The following is a 17,665-nucleotide window of genomic DNA, read 5'->3' as shown; positions in this document are numbered from 1 at the left end:
TTTCCAACCTTGGTGATTCTATGATTCTATGACTGGTAACTACTGCTTTTTTCAGGATTTACTTTAAAATCCAATGCTCTCAGATATTCTAAGCTTCTGAGGACTGATGCACAATAAAGTGTAATGATGAAAAATGATGAAAAATGACCAAAAATGTTTTCCTTTTCTTTTAGTAGAGTCAAATAGCAACACGCTGCTCCCAGAAGGGAGCAGAACAAGCCAACTCCAGATAACATCATGGCTGTGAGAAAATTAGAGGTGAGAGAACTGTGTGCTCTTATGAATCATCCCAAACGTGAAGTTTTGTTTACCTCATAAATATACATACATAAATTTTACAGAGCATTTCAGCTCTGTCTCCAAGCAAAGTGAAGAGGAGTGGTGCTGTCCTGGTAAGGACAGAGTAAAGGTCGAGCAGAGAGGAGGAGAACCTTTTATTTCCTTCTAGGCTGAGATTAGCTTGGTTAATCAACACTGCTTCAATCCAACCTCTCCAGCTAGTGATTAAACTTTGTTGGATCACAGATGTTTATAGAGACATATAAAACCTGAAAGCAAAGTGGTTACAGTTTTCTAGATTACCCCACCCAAAACAAACAGATGCAGGAATGGATCAGTTTATATGAAAACAGCACTGTTTCTACTCATTCATTCACTAGCTTCTATTATTTTCATAATAAAGGCCTCTTCTGTCTACTTGGCTTTACCACAGCTTTTTTTTTCTTCGTGTACAAACAACATGTCCTTTTAAGATAATTTGCCTGTTTTTATAAACATATTCATTATATAGAATCACAGAATCATGAAGGTTGGAAAAGACCACTAAGATCATTAAGCACAACCATCAACCCATCGCCACCATGCCCACTATGCCCCCTAAGTGTCTTTAAAATGATTTTCAAACGCTAAGCAAACTGAAAGCTACACAGATAAAACTATCCAATGCAAGTCTTTAAATGCCCCAACTCAAGAAATGGTGTGAAGACTTACCAGAGTATTTGATGAATTGTATTCCTCTGCCAACTTATCTGAAAGAAAAAGATACTGATGTAATTATGAATGAGTTGTAAACACAGCAGCACTAGAGAGAGGAGAAAGGGACAAGCTCCTTTTGGAAGGGACAGGAAAAATGGCTCCTCTCTTCTTAAAGGCTTTCAGATACCTTCTGCACCCTACAGCAAGTCTGAAAAAGGCTGTCTCAAGTCTCATGACCACCCTACACCTCATTCATTACCCTAGGATCATGGCCTGCAGGCTTGCAGCACTTCTCAGAAGGATTAGCCCTGAAGCAGAATTAATGATTTCAAATCCAATAAAGCTTAAGAGAACAGGTAGCTGTATTTCAACGTCTATGCTTTTTTGTTTGTTTGTTTTTTGTTTTTTTTGTCCTCTTGCAGGAATCTATAGGTTGGATCTTATTTAGGGTCCTTGCACCTGAATGCACTTTTGTGGAGGTACAGTGCAAAGGAACTCCCCAGACTGAGCTGATACTTGGATAAGGGAGCAAGGAGTACAAAATTCTACAGGCAAATGCAGAAACCTCAAATTCCTGTTGCAGGAAGGTGGAATTTCTCAGAGGAACACATGGGATCTGTATTGTTATTCACTCACATACACAAGGTGCTTGCAGTGGAGTTAAAAAATCATCTGATGCTAAATGAGCAGAGGCACTACAGCTAGCCTGAGACCTGCAAGGCCCAGTTCACCAACGTCCCCTTTTACAAATATGCTGGGCATTAACAAAATTAACAGAACAGTATTTTCCAGAGCAAGAAGGGTGCTCAAGCAAACACTGAAAAGACAGATCTCCTCATTCTTTAAACAAAATAAAATCCCTATATCCAATGAATAACACAAAGCTGGACAGAGCAGCCGTATAAATACCTGTGAAACTCATGTACTTCTGACTGCTGGAGGTCTTCTTGGAGTTGTAAAATTCCAGTACATCCAGCACTGCCTGGGGGTTCTTCTTCTGCTCTAACTTGGTGATGTTGGAAGTCTGCAGTAAGCGTGCCCATTGCTCCGGCATGCCCTGTGGGGAGATGTACCACATTAGCCCACAGATAACCTAGTGTGCTTCTACACACACACAGTTCTGTCACACTGCTTCTGGGGTTACTCCATACTGCAAAGGAAATGAGGAGAAAAGAGGAAGGGGGGGGTTTGAAGCTAGATCTTCTCTGAAGTCTGTTCCAACCCAAGCCCATCTATCATCGTGTGACAGCCATTATCTGTGTCAGAAGTTAGAATCACAGCATGGTTGAGGTTGGAAGGCATTTCTGGTCCCACACATCTCCAGCAGGGACACCACCCAGAGCAGGATGTCCAGCACAATGTCCAAGTGGCTTTTGGAGATCTCCAAGAAGCAGCCCTCAACCCTTCCCTGGTCCCTTTGCCAGCGCTCAATCATCACGTTCCAGTATCCTATGCCATGTCTTTCTTACATGAACAGATCAATGCCCCTCAGTTCACAGGGATCAGTATGAACCCCAGATCCTTTGAAAACCAAAACTCAAAAGACTGAAAGGATCAGACCCCATGTTAACCTAGCATACAGAGCTCATAATTTCATTACAAGGACACAATTTCAATCATAAAATAGATTCAGAATACAATGTGGCTTGCAACTTTGAGCACCAGCAAGGACAACTGTGTGCAGACGAAGTGGCAAGTGGCTGGGGTACTTCACTGATAAAGTTGCCCTCCCTTTTAGAAGGAGTTGCTGGATGCCCTCAGAGGTAATGCCCCACTGGTACATCCAAGTTAACTTGAGCAAGTGTGGAAGCTGACATGAAAATACATCTGTACACACAATTCAGGCTAGGAGAACAAAGTGCCTTTAAAAGAAATAAGCACAGACAAAACCATCTTGCTTGTGAATAACTGCTCTTATTAAACCCTATCTCACAATCAAATTAAGAGGAACAACACGATGAAATACAACTCTGTCTCCCTACTCTTTTGCATGTCAATAAAAAAAAAATGCATAGAAGTATCTGCCATTTAGCCTTAGGACAGCACATGCACACTCTGGCACAAACAGGTATGTACAGTTGTGTGAGTCCTAAAGCAAAACCCTGAGCCCCATTTAAAGGGCACGGACTATGCTGTAGAACTGATCCAGCTCTAGAAGAGGAAGGGAGGGGAGATATAACAAGTTTTGCTGTCCACATCAGCCCAGAAACAGGACAGGAAAAGTCTGCTGGCAGCCTGGGCCATTGGGATGCGTCAAGCTTGACAAGCAATCTCTCAGCAGGAATTAGTGGGCTGCTTCTACAGATGCACATCAAACCAGATGATGGTAATAGCCTTTCCAGCGTTACCATATAAAAGATTAATAGGTCCTGGCTCCTCCCAGCAATATGCCAAACCACACAGTTCTCTTTTCCTACAAATCACTTACTGTGAATTCTCCAGTGACTGCATCAAACCCCACGTGAATCGTGTGTTCAAAGTCAGAAGGGAGGGAGATCTCCGGCCGCTCCTTCTCTTTCTTTTTATTGGCTAGAGGAGACAACAGAAATATACATCAGTCCTTCAAGAATTCAGATCTCCCTGACAGCTTCCAATTTATCTCAACATCCACAGCCTGTTCTGTGGTAGACTTCAATCTGAGGCAGAATAGCAAGTTACAAAACTTCATCAACCCACTACAGAGCAGACACTGCAACGGAGCAATAAAGATCAGAGTCCAGCATCAAAACAGAGCTTATGAAGAAAACCAGATATGCTGCATGTGTTTCTACTACAAAACCTTACAAGCAAAACCATTTTTATGTTCCTTCCCAGAAAATGAACTAAATGTGGTTTTAATAACAAGCCATGAGCAGGAAGAGAGCAGAATCTGGCAGGTGAGGAGCAGAGCTCATGAAAAAACAGGAAAGAAAATAAACCAAAGCAGATGCATTCCACAAATTTTCAAGTTCGGACTTCAAACAAGATTATCATTATGTCTTGGATTAAGTTCATCCATACTCATGACATATTAAAGACTCCACCTTCCTTTTAATATTTACTATATTCAAGAAATTGAGATCGGTTTAAAGAAGAACCACCTTCTACTCAGATTTGCCACTGCTTTTAGTCATAAATTAAGCAGAACCAGAAGAAGGTGATTAAAGCTCCTGTGTTTCCCAGCTGCTACCTTCTGGATCTAAAGCCAGAGATAATTTGTTTTGTAGCTGATGTTCCACAGTGGCCATACGAATGCCAAACCTCAAGCATTTCAGAAGCCTGGGAGGATGATGCTTAGTATTGCCATTATTTAAGACACTGCTGGAGGTCCAATGCCTGTTTTCTCCAGTGCTCAAGCACTGTTCTCAGTGCCATTACAGAGTTAGTGTTGCACAGAGTAATTTTGGAGGAAGAAAAGGATGAGCTTGAGACATGGAGAAGGAACAGTTTTCAATCACTCTTTCGAACAAAGGGAATGGGGGAAGCTGAATGACAAGAGAGACAGTTGTTAAGAGGAAGGTCTAAAAGTGATAGGACAAATGGGGATGCTTTAAACTAAAAGAGGGGAAATTTAGGTTAGATGTTGAGAAATTCTTTACTCAGAGCATGGTGATGCCCTGGAACTGCTGCCCAGAGAGCTGTGGCTGCCCCAGGCCTGGAGGTGACCAAGGCCAGGCTGGATGGGGCCCTGGGCAGCCTGAGCTGGTGGGGGACAACCAGCCCGCATCAGGAGGTGGAACTGGATGATCTTTAAGGATGATCTTTAAGGTCGGTTCCTGCCCAAGCCTTCTGTAATTCCATGAGCCTATGAATGTGGAGAGAAAGCTGAAACGCTGGAGCAGCCACCGCAGAGGTGGAAGCTAGAAGCCAGAAGCAGCTGCTTGTTATCAGATAGATGGTGAGCATCTGCAAAATGGAGGCCTGCCAGAGAAGGTCAAGCAGCTGCATCCAGCAGGTATACAGAAAATGTTGCATGCACTAGGAGCAGACAGAAAGCAAGAAAAAAAGATGTGGAGAGAGCCAACTGAAGCATCATGTTATGCAGTCCATTGCTCCAAGCCAGACTCAGTTGTCAGACACAGTCCAGAAGCCTGAAACATAGGGGAGGAGGAAGAGGGCAACTATACCACTACCAGTGTGCAGGACTGCTGCATGGGAAATCATAGAACCATGGAATATCCCAAGTTGGAGGCCATGAGGTCTCCCCTCTGCCTCCTCTTCTCTGGGAGGAACAAACTTATAGCCTGAATGAGCTTCAGGGACACACATACACAGTTTTGGATGGACTGACTAAATAACATAAAGGCCTCTGTCACATCAGTAATCCAGATTTATGTTCAAATTTGGTACCCAGTTGGAAAGATCAAGTGTGGGCCTAAAATGGAATATAGAAAAATCAAAGAATCACCAAATCATTGGGTTGGAAGGCATCTTGAAGCTCACCCAGTTTCAACCCCTGCCATGGGCTGGTTGCCCACTACCAGCTCAGGCTGCCCAGTGTCCCATCCAGCTTAGCCCTGAGCATCTGCACAGATGGGGCAGCCACAGCTCACTGAACAGCCTGTGCAGCCCTCTGAGTAGGGAAAATTCCCTAATATTTAATCTGAATCTCCCTTCTTCTAGTTTAAAATCATTCCCTCTTGTCCTATCGCTATCAGACCATGTTAAAAGTCTGTCACCCTCCCGTTTCTAAGCTCCCTTTATGTACTGGAAGGCTGCAATGAGGTCCCCCTAGAGCCTTCTCATCTCCAGACTGAAAGAGGAAGACAGCTTTCTGCATTGATGTTGCTTTCATACTCCTGCAGCAGTTAATGCTTTCCCCACAACCTTACAGTTACTTGCAACCACTTCCTACAGATTCTCAACTGTCTGCATTTTTCCCGACTCTCAGTAACAATTTGAGACAGCTCTACAAACTCTTGCTAAAATCACTTTGCCTTAGCTATAACGTTACAGCAGGTGAAACCATAAATGTTCTCTTGTACACTTTATTAAATCTGCCTGAATGCCACTTTCAGGGTTTTGTAGTGCCCACATTGACTTAAAGCCTCATGTGAATGCACATGGAGGTGGCACATGAATTCAGAAGCATTCCTCCAGGATTCCCAGAAGACAATGCATTCCACAAGCTCTTGTTCCAAAATCTAACAGACCTACAAGTCTAAATGCATTCAAACATTAATAATTGCTTTCCGTGGTAGAGATGTATGTCATGGCAGGAGGCATATAACTGAAAAGAATTAAAGAGATGGGCTCTCAAGTCTCACTGAACATGTACTCCCCATCTACAGTGATCATGTTAAACATGCAGCGAGTCAAAAAGCCCTGAAGGATCTTAAATAAAATAAATAGAAGAGAAACTTATACTTGCTTGGGAAGGTCTATCTATCACTAAGTGCATCATCACCACAAACATCTTACCACCTCCCCATTCAAAGCCTCACACGTTTGATGCCGTGAAAAGAGCATGACTTCCATCATGATGCTCTAACAAGTTGGGCTGCAGCTTGGAAGCACAGCATCCTCCAGTAAAGAAAGGCCATGGGCACATCCTGAATGTCTTCTTCACTGGTAAATTTAAGGAAAGCGTTCCCCTTTCAGATGCAAGATACCACACATCTGCAGCAGTGTAACCCCCACGGAAAGGGTTCGTAGGCACCAGACATCATTACTTCATGGTACCACTCTGGCTCTTTGTGAATCAGTAGCAGAGCTCAGCAAACATCAGCAGAACAAAATGTGCCACGTGCGCCTGGTTCGTACACCCCAAGAAGTGACTGAACCCAAAAAGACTTGAATGGGAGCATGCATTTGGAGAGCTTCCATCCAGTATTAAAGGTAAGGGTTAGGCTGGGACATTAGAACTACAAATTACACTTTACACTCACAGACAAAGCACAGCACTTCCAAAGCAGCCTGGCAAGGAGATGTAACTCAAGAGAAGCGTGTGTGCACACATATAAAGGCATTTCAGATTTTTGCAGGCACAAATCATTGTCTTCTTTGATTTAGGACACAAAGTCACACAACACTCCAAATCACATTACTCTGAGTGTCCAGCCAAACCAGCAAACACCACTTCAATTCATTCAGGCACAGACCAAACAGACTGTCAGAGCACCTGAGAATTTTACTAACAGTTAAGCAGCAGGAGGGAATTTAGTTGTCATCTGAAAAATGTTCCTAAAGTGAAAATGCCAATCAGAAGTGGAGGTGATGGTGTTAAAGCTGGTTTTTGCTTGACAAGAATTGTAGGACAGAAGCAGTCGTTCTAGTTTGGGCAGGTGTATTGCAACAGAAGGCTCTGCTGGGCTTGGCTAAACAAAAATCTCTCATGTCTCGAAGCATCTGCCATGTTGGCCAAACTTCAGAACATGCAGGCTTAAATCTTAGTATTAGTGGTAGTGTCTCATTTACCTGAGCTGTTTACCATATCAGTTCTCCTTTAAATTCTACACTATTTAATGCTGTGTTTATTTTCATCTTACACATTCCAGGTTATTTGTTTTTTTGCAGCTGCTGACCCCAGAGGTTTTAGAAACACTGTTAAGTAAGCTGACACCAAAATCTGACAGTTCTTCAGGATTAATACACATAATGGCAAGTTCTAACCAGTATCCTGCAAATGTTTAATAGAGTTCATGGGTTCCTGGGCTGCAGAATTAAAAATCAATGTCTATAAAACAATCCAAGTTCTCCCTGAACCTGTATATCTGTGATTTAAATTAGCACACCAATTAGACTTTGTTCTATAACAAAAAAAATCAAGGAGGCAGCCTCCTTCCTGAAGGCAAGCAAGTTGCAGGTACTTAGACTTTCAGTTATCCAATGTCCAGATACCAGATGCAGACTCTGATGTACCAGAAAGAGAAGTCCAAAAAATAGGTCAGATATAAAAAGAAATCAGCAGATAACAGATGATAGAGATTTTTTCCTTATATCATTTTGAGATTCATGAGAGGACTTTGAAATTATCTGGATCGTTACGATTCAGAATTTCAATTCACAGCTTCTCTCTCTATTTCCATCTGTTGTAGTGCCTGTAACAGGAGAAAATTCCTTCCCTTCACATGAATCGTGCAACAATTTGTGGTGAGAAATTATTTGTAACAGCAAGTAGAAAATGCATGACACAAAAACTAGAATAAATGAGAAATTACACCTTTGACTGTAAGCCTGTCACAGCAGACCATGCAGTAACACACAACAGTCCTGGCAGGAAATGGACTGTTGCTCATGCTTTACACAAACTACTTGCTGTAACAAGAAACAGGCAAAAAGCTTCCCCTTTCCCACCAAAGGAATTGTCAATTGCAGTTGTAACTGATCTGCTTGTTACTGGGAACAACATTTATATTATTTTTAACATCATTAAGGATAAGTCAGGCTGGGAGCTGCAGAGCTAGTCCTACCTTTCAGGGATGCTGTTCTCATAATTTAAGGGGGAAAAAGCACAAAAACAGGGTTAAGAGGGATAGATTAATTGTGGCAGAATTAATCATTAGGAAAAGAAAACAGAACTCCAGCCAGTATCTCACACACCCCAAAATGACCACGACAGCAGTGCAAGAAATGAGCACGAGCCATCCCCCAAACCATCGTTAAGCAACAGACATCCAGAGCAAAACTGAGACGTGAGGTTTACAAGAAAAGTCGCAGTACTGTACTTTTATCTCCTTGTAAAATAGATCGGTAGAATCGGTGGTCCCTCTTCTTCTTTTCTTCTGGGTGGGGAGGCAAAGGTTTTGAGCCATGGTTTAAAGTCCCAGCGTCTTTGCTTCCCGACCCAATCATAGTGCTGGTATTTCTCATCGGAGGAGCAGGTGGTTTGTCTTCTGTTTCAACTCCATTGCTGGACATCTTCAGATGTAGAGGCCGTTACTAGCAAAGGAGGAAGAAAAGAAGTCAGAAGCTTTGTGGTTTGTTGGGTTAGTTGCTTTTCTTTTCTTTTTTTTGGTAAATTAGAATCACATGCTATCAAATAAACCACACACAGGTATTTTCAGAGAAACCCATAGCCTCACACCAATGCAAAGCGTCAGCACAAATTCCACTTAAGATCCAAATCATTTCTATGAAGATTACATTCGAGAGTTTCAGTTGCTGATTATCACAGAAAGCTTACTGCAGGGTACAGCCAGATCTCAAGTATACCATGAAGTAGAAGTGTAGAGTGAGCAGGAAAAGCAGCAAATACCAGGTAGCAAAGAGCAGGGATACCTGACAGCAGCCAAGATAATCATGCAATCATTGAGGTTGGAAAAGACCCTAAGATCATCAAGTCCAACTGCCAACCCATCTCCACCATGTCCACTAACCACATCCCTCAGTGCCACTTCCCCACAGTTCCTAAACACCTCCAGGCACTGTGTCTCCACCACCACCCTGGGCAGCCTATTCCAATGCTTGATCACTTTTTCAGACATACTTTCTTCCTAATAAGACCTCTCTGATCCATTCTAGCTCTGCCAAAATCTGCCTCAACAGGTTTGCATCAACCTCCAGCACAAGCAGTAACACAATGCAACAGGGACTGAAGTTTGCAATGAAAGAGCTTGGATGCAGCCACTCAGGCTCCACCACTGAAAATGTGGTGAAATGTTCCAGAGGGAGATGGGCAGAAAGCATCAGAGCTGCGTCCATGTCACCTCCATATCAAGTCCTGCAGTGCTTGCTGGCCTTCCTGCCCTAGCAGCACACTTGAAGCACAATTCAGACAGCCAGAACGTTGATCCTCAACATACACATTAATCTGTAAATCAGCACAGTAAATAAACCCTGTGAGGATTTAAAGACGGAAGCTTGTGAACTGGGTAATAGATTATTCTGCAACTACTAGTTTGTTCCACCCAAATGAGATCAGCCTGACTTCAGAAGCGGTCTGGCTGCAGAGGGATCCTTCTGGAGACTGAAATTCTGCATTATGCTCTCAACAGAAAGTTGGGAGTTAACCAAAGGACAGAGACCAAAGGAGGAACAATTTTGTTTGGGTGGAAAAGTTCAACAGCTTTCTGAATTTCACAAGCAATAGGGGAAGATGTTTCACTCCGGGAGATTATGCGGCAGTGGAAAGCAAGAATTGGTTTGCTCTCTGCAAGCAAGAAGTCAGCTTACAAAGTCTGCTGGCCGAGGGAGTTCCTTTTTCATATGATGGACTCAGAGGAACTGCACTGAAGTGGATTTTAATACTCTGGGTTACACTTCAAACAGATCCCACAACCACACTGAGGTCTTCTTCAAAGACTTTTTTGGTCCAACTAATGATGTTGGACTCAGAGCATGCTTTACTACAATTTCCCTCTTCTGCATGGAGTCAACAGAAAGCAAATGCTGACCACTACAGGCACTTACTAGCAACAAGCTGGACCTTGCTGAAAGCAGTGGTTCCTTGGCTATTGCCTGCCAAGCCACAGTTGGTCTGCAGATCCATATTCGTGTATTTGTTTCATGGTTTCTTCAAAGATGCACTTAAGCAGGAGGGCTGGCAGAGGTGCACAGCCCATAAGGCTTAGGAGAACCCTTCATACACAGATTTTTAAGTTTGATTCCATCCCTGCTTCCTCCTAACAAAGCTACACAATGGTATTTTAAATTACAGATTAGCACTTGGGGTATTTATTTTAATAGTGAGACAGTTTGGGCATTTGGGAGAGGTGTCAGAAATGAGTTGAGCACTTGCACGGGTATGCAAGGACATGTGCCCTGTTTATCTCCCATTGCTCATGCTTTAGACTCATGCCATTTTCCAGTGTAAAAACTTAGCAGAAGTAAGTAACAGGGGGTCTGACAGCAACAAAGTAAAGCAAATTATTTCCTCTCCATCCAAGCAGGGGGCAAAAGAATTCTAACCTTAAACTCAACTGCAAGTTGAGTTAGTTGAGCAAGTTTGGCAGCCACTGTTGCTCACATACTTTGTGCAACACGAAGACATTGAGGACTCCTTGACAGGCTTTGCACATTGCCATTTCAGTGGTGTCAGCACCAAACTGGAACTACTAAACAATTTGAAAAGCCAAAATCAGAAGTGTCATGGAAGATCTGCATTCTTCACTTACTTGATCAGTGGAAAGCAAATTGCTGCAAGGATGCTAGGAATATGTATCCAACAGGTAAAGTAAATGTTAGCAGCTCTACACTTGCCAAATGACCCTCTCCATCCTCGCAACTGCTGCAACACTGATTTACCCCAGGGTGACCTGCATACAGCAGCATCCAAGAATTCCACCAGCCAAAAAAAAATTCCAGCAGTCTGTCTCCTATGGAGAGGTAAGGAGGTGGGGATGAGATTCCTGTAGTGGGAAATGGATGCAAAACCAGAGAGGAACATGGGAGAAGAAAGGAGAATAGAACAGCAAGGCTGAAGAAAAAGAAATGAGAAGAGCATGAAAATCCCACAGATAATAGGCAGAGGTTGGTGTAATACTAGGGGGAGGTAAAAGAGAATGTAAGCAAAATAAGACCATGAAAACCTATGAAAAACCTCTCAACGTCAAGCATCTTCATGCCCAGCTGCATCAGTGCAAAACACCATGGAAATCTGCTTCCATTTTCTTTAGTGTAAGAGAGCTTTTCAAAACCACCAGTCAGAAAGGACAGAGTACAAGTGAATTACTGTTTTATGGCCGGGCTGGAAGCACCGGCAGTACAAGCTCTTGTTTACGTTCTGCTATTCCCCAAAAGAGAAACTAACTACTGAGAAGTCACATATTTTACAACGAACAATGCTTGTTTATATGTATTTGGTAGCTGCAGCTTTCACAAGGACAAAGCCTACAGCACAGCCTTGCCTTTCCTTTCTATCACTCAAGTCCCCAAATCCCTCTTGCAATCCAACTGTTATGTGTCACAAGAAATATTTAATCTGCTTGGAGACCAAAGGTGGGAGAAATCCTTCAACCTACCAAATTAAGAGACTGCTTCTGCAGCAGTTAGCCCTTGCAATAAGTACTGCTATTCTTGGGGGACCCCATAAGGCTTTTTCCACAACATATTTACATGAAAAATTAAGAATCTGCTTCAGACATCTCTCTGTAATATGGAAACATGGTCTACCCCGGAGTCAATGTTGTTGTGCTTTAAAATCTTGTGTGAGCTTCAAAGTTTTTGGATGAAGCTCTGCCCTGACAGGACCACATCTATCTCCCCACGGCCTCGCAGCACCAATGTGGCTACAGAGGCAGCCCTCATCATGTAGCCTGATTGACTGCTCAAATTCTTTCCTCCCAAAAATAATCTCCTTGTAAGCAAAACTGAAGCAACTTCCCTTGCGTAGAGGCTCTGCTAAATTTCAGAGCAGCAGGCAATTGCTTCAGCAGTTGGCAAAACCTTAGAGGTGAAGTGAGTCACTGCTCCACACGATCCATCCCAACAGGAATGCACTGGACTGAGCTTCCTTCCCTCTCCACATCATGCTGCTCATGCTGAACTCCGAGAGAAATCCATCTTATGTTTCAGCAGCAGGACTATAAACGAACAGTGGAAGCAGTTACCCAGCACGTGAACTTTTCAACTGCCGTTGGATGAGGGAGCACATGGTAGGTGCAGACATCATTATTCTCTACAACTATATGTTAAAATAGCAGCACTCAAAGCAAACCAGACATCACTAGGAAAGCACAGTCTAGGACTATGATTTCTGCAGCCATTCCAGTGCAATGAAAGACAGAAGACCAGGTTGTTTCAGCAGACAGCCCTAATGAAAATAAAAGTTTTACATATACTGTGACTTTTAACAGTTTTACACAACTTTACACAGGCTATGACTACCATGAGTCAAGTTACAGAATCACAGAATCATTAAGGTTGCACAAGCCCACTAAGATCATCTAGTCCAACCATAAACCCATAACCACCATGCCTACTAAACCATGTCCCTCAAAAGGACTGTGGAGGAAAAGGACCTGGGGTTGTTAGTTGACAAGCAACTGAACACGAGCCAAGAGCATGCTGGGTGGTTAAGAATGTCAATGGCATCCAAGCTTGTATCAGAAGTTATGGTGGCCTCCAGTAGCTCTCTGTCCCTATCCATCAGCTTTTGAAGCCCATGAGATTGCCCCAGCCTCAACAGAACCAAACAGCAAACCTGACAAATCCTTCTCACACTTCTACGAAACATTTCTGCATGTGGGAAGAATGGACAGACTGTGTGCATGGAGGCAAGCAACTCAGGAAACTGCCTGGCAGCTCCAGATGGGACACATGGTGTTATCAGGACAGTAGAGAGCAAAATGCCAACAGTGGCAATCAAAGAGTGTGCAGATACGCACATATCTGAGCAGGTCTGCTTATCAGTATTACACAGGTATGGCTCAAAATCCTTTACTTTCTGCCTCTTTCCTACAGTAACAGCCACAGGCTATCCAGTTCGTCTTGCAGAGTGGGACTTCAACGTAAGTGGAGCCCTCTGGCACTCCTGTATTTAAGACACATGCATGAAAATGAAAGAGAGCAAAGATCCTTCATTTATGCCATTTTTTGCCTCTGGTAAACAAGCTCGTTTCAAACCTACTCTAGTCATAGGTGTCTCTGTTTATAGCAGGGAAGATGGACTAGATGACCTTTATGGGTCAATTCCAACTCAAGCGATTCTATGGAACCTGATGCTCCACGCTAAACTGTAAGTTTCTGTTGAGTTGGTTGGGTTTTCTTTGCATTCCTTGAGCAAGGCTGGAAAATAAAAAATCATGAGAGTTGAAAACCTGCGCTACAGTAGATGCAACAAAGAAAACTGCCCAACACACACTAATGGCTGGAGTCAACACAAAAACTCATAAAACAGCCATCTATAATTCATGCAGTCTGGCAAGACAGTAGCTGTAAGTTACTCACTACGACTTACAGATGAATTAATGATATGAAAAGAGTGGGGGAAGGAGGATGCTCAGCAAGTGCTTTTCTAGCTCTGCCTACTACCAGATGAAAATCTCACATTTTTCCAAAATGCTGCTTTCCTGTTGTTGCCAGGGTGAGGAAAGACCACACATGAGCATCTTGACCACAGAAAAGGCAGAAGGAGACTTTACTCTCACTTGATATTTTCCTAATCAGAACCAGCATTTTACCTCTGCACCAGCATCCCTGTATCCTTTCACTTCCAGGCTGGACATTTAAAATCTCCTTCCTCCTTGCATCAACCAAAAAAGCCAGGGCAGGCTCCTGCTTTGTTCAAACATACTGCAAGCAGCAGAGATTCTCTCACTGTGTGTCATCCTCTCTTCCAAATCCCAGCAGAAAATTAACTGTGCAGTTCACCAGCTGGGTTTCAACAAAGGCTGAAAAAGGCATTCATTCATTTTTTTCTTAATTACTTTGCATGGGACTAAGCTGCAGTCTCAAGCACAGTCTTGCATTGAAAGAAAAACACCCTATGCATGTTCCACCTGGAATTGAGGTAGGACACGTGTCCAGGTCTGCCACCAGACAGCGGATGGGATTTAGGACATGCCATCACAAAGCAGGGCAGTAGCAATGCTCATGTCCTAGGGCAGGACAAGCTGATGGTCACATTTAGATGAATTAAAACAAAAAACAGTAAGTGTAGCATCTAGCTGGCTCCCCAGCCAGTTATGCTGCATATCTCAGTGCTCTGCAAGAGCACCAATTAAACAAAAAAGTCAAGGGCAATGATGCATTGCTCCAGACCCAACGTTTACCAGTGAATTATTCCCATGTAAGGAGAAAAACAGCTTTTTTTTTTATGAAGTTCTAATGAACTAGAAGACTACCTTGTTTACTCATCTGTTTAAAAAAGTCACCTGTTAAGAACCCCGCAGTTGCTGCCAGCACCTAAAGACACAGATGAAATCACTATATTAAACAAAGCCATTATTGAATCACTAAAAGAAATGTATACACTTAAAGGGGAGTGTATCCACTGCTGCAGTGAGAGAGGGTGGGATGAGGAGAGGCTGGGGAACAGACTCTCATGGCTGAGGGCCAGCTACCGGTTGCAGCCTTGATGCTCTGCCAGCACCATTTCCACAGTGCCAGACATAAAGCATAATTGACCAGTTACACCTCAACAGGAATGCTGGAGGCTTGGAATTTTAAAAGGCAAAAGACAGGAGGGTCCTTTCAAAAGGTACTCTTTAATGCAAGCCCATTCATTTGGGCTAAATAAAAGCACTGCTGGTGGGATTCCCCAGCCTGTATTTTGCAGAAGAACCTGATCCACTTTGAGCGCTGCTTCTTGGTAGGAGAAGTGCAGAATTTCTTCCTGGGCAGACATAGATGCCAACTCACCATACCACACAGATATGCTTTTAAGGAAGAACAGACTAATTATAACTCCTCGATTCCTAGCAACAGAGCCGAGTTCTCCTTTCACTCAAGCTAAGGAAGCTCCTTCTCATTTTAAATAACCAAGGTGCAGCTTTCACTAAAAGGATTGGGGCACCCACAACTTCCCTGGGCAGCAGTGCCAGGACCTCAGCACCCCCTGAGTAAAGAATTTCCTCCTAGAAACCCCAAGGGAAATAAACTGCACCCATATTTAAAACAAAACAAAAAAATCCAAGTTGAGAGAGAAGGAACCAAGAGTATCGCTTTTTTAAGGAGTTCTCAGCCCACATATCATCCTTATTATTTCCTCACCTCCAGAAATGTGCCTCCCCTCCTCAGCTACATGCTTGAACAAGTGATGCTGTTGGGGCAGATGTCGGTGCAGGCTCCTTTTCCCAGCTTTTTCCTTGGCTGGGATTCAACTTGAGCTCACAGCACAGCCGAAAGTCAAAGTAGCAACTGGAGTCAGAGCTCGCTAAGCACGGTGGGGGAAATAAAGACCTTTTATATGAAAGTATACCAAAAGCCCATGTAAGCAGGTTTCCTGGAGGAAACCTGTGTTCCGGAGGAAATGACTAGATGCATCATAAAGAAAATATATTAAAACACGCAGTTAAAGGCACCACCACTGCTTTCCACATCAGTTACTTGGCTCTGAGTCCAAACTGCATGTTAGCAGCACAGCACTGAAAGCAAGCAAATCACAGATCTTTTTTTTTTTTTACTGTTCAAAAGTTTTCAATCCGGAAGATGAACCCAGAGCACAGGGCTCAGAAGTAAGCCCCATTACCCCCTAATGTGGAAGTGTACAGTGCCTTCCCACCTACAGTGCAGCTCAAATGGAAACTCCTTTTTCTTCACCTCTAGCCAAATTGGAAAGGCTGCTCTGAAGCTAAATCATTGAGACTGCTAGGATGCTCAAATCCAACCCCAACCCATCCCACCATGCCCACTGACCACGTCCCTCAGTTCCACATCTCCACTGTACTTGAATGCCTCCAGGGACAATGACTCCACCACCTCCCTGTGCAGCCTGTGCCAATGAATCACTGCTCTTTCCAAGAAGAAATCATTCCTTATAACCAACTTGAACCCCCCCTTGCACAACTTAAGGCCCTCCCTCCTCCTCCTATCTCTGTTACCTGGGAGAAGATGCGAACCCCCGCCTCACTACAGCATCCTCTCTGGGAACTGCAGAGAGCTGTGGTGGGTGACAGATGCTCTTCTACAAGATCAGCAATCTCTCTGTAAAGGACTGTTCTGATAACTGGAGCTGGGCAGGCTTGCTCAGTAGGATTTCTTTAGCGTTAGACAGACATTGTCTGTAAATCACAAAAATACACAAGTCCACTGATCTATAACAATTTCTAATAAGTACCTGCCTGAAGGAGCTGAAAGCAGATTTCAAAATGTAAATAGCTCTATTGATCCTGAACGTCTCATTTGGGTTTTGAACACGTACGCATATTTACAAAGTCACAGCACGTATGCAGACATCTTGTTAAATGTAGAGATTTGACATTTGCTATTCAGCAACAGGGGCAGAGATGTGAAATAAGTGAGAAAAACTATAACATGGTCAGGTCAGGCCAGAAATATCCTGTGAGCACAGAGGGCACCACAGGCAGCAAAAAGCCACAGCATGCAAACTACAGAAAATATTCATGGACCCAGAAAAAATGAACTCTTCTCAGAAGAGAAACCCAGACAGAGACCTGCAAAGAGGAATCCAATGATCTAACGCTGCAACACATCCAGTTCCCTTCTCTCTGGGAAACTGCAGAGCAAGAAAACACCACCAGCATAGCTAGCTGGTGAAGCCATCCAAGAGCTCCAATTAGACTGAGGAAAAAATGCCACAACAGTTCAGTGCTAATTAGAAATGCAAACATTTATCATCAGAGAGGAGCTCAGTGCTCTGTGTAGCCCCATTGTCTTCACTGCAGCTAATGACAGTGGGAAGCTCTGTGCTCAGTGGTATTTATGTAACAGACTGGCAAAGCTGTCACATTCCCTTAATTACTAGCCAGGATTGTCATACTGGCAGTGGTTTTCAATTACATGAAATCACAGAATGGTTTCACATTGCTCCTTTCAAGTTCTGCTTCATCTTCAGAAGTTGGAGAAAGAGGAAGAGTGAATACTTTTCCCAAGATAAAATGACTTCTGTGTTGAGCAAGTGGGTTTTGTTCACAAACTGATTTTAGAGACAAGGAAAATAAACTGAAAGACCCATAAATGAAAGGCCTAATTTGGCATCAGTAAAGACCAACAGTTCAAAAACTGGACATAAATTTGGTTCAAGTTTGCAACACAGTTCATCTAAAAGAGTAGGAAAGTCTACGGTAGCTTAGGGTTTCCACCCAAATTCCTAATTTTCACCTGGAGGTATTCAAGAGCCATGGAGATGTGGCACATGGGCTACAAGGGA

The 17,665-nt window shown here is 43.3% G+C and overlaps 1 protein-coding gene across 3 annotated transcripts in view; it reads right to left on the bottom strand.

The window, feature by feature from the left end:
- PAK1 (p21 (RAC1) activated kinase 1) overlaps positions 1-17,665 on the bottom strand; it is a 69,337-nt gene that overhangs the window by 20,264 nt on the left and 31,408 nt on the right. For 2 of the 3 annotated variants that reach the window (XM_048933335.1, XM_048933338.1), the window contains exons 2-5: positions 8,622-8,835; positions 3,404-3,504; positions 1,885-2,032; positions 991-1,028 (exon numbers count right to left, since the gene is read on the bottom strand). In XM_048933335.1, coding sequence (XP_048789292.1) covers positions 991-1,028; positions 1,885-2,032; positions 3,404-3,504; positions 8,622-8,814 — 480 coding nt within the window. In that variant the 5' untranslated portion in view covers positions 8,815-8,835. Of the gene's footprint in view, positions 1-990; positions 1,029-1,884; positions 2,033-3,403; positions 3,505-8,621; positions 8,836-16,376; positions 16,398-17,665 lie in introns of those variants that run through there. The other variant, XM_048933337.1, reaches the window with a different exon arrangement.

This window comes from Lagopus muta, chromosome 1, assembly GCF_023343835.1.
Source record: "Lagopus muta isolate bLagMut1 chromosome 1, bLagMut1 primary, whole genome shotgun sequence".
In the NCBI taxonomy this organism is placed as follows: Eukaryota; Metazoa; Chordata; class Aves; order Galliformes; family Phasianidae; genus Lagopus; species Lagopus muta.
The sequence above is the reverse complement of the archived record's forward strand: the minus strand, read 5'-3'. Positions and strand labels throughout refer to the sequence as shown.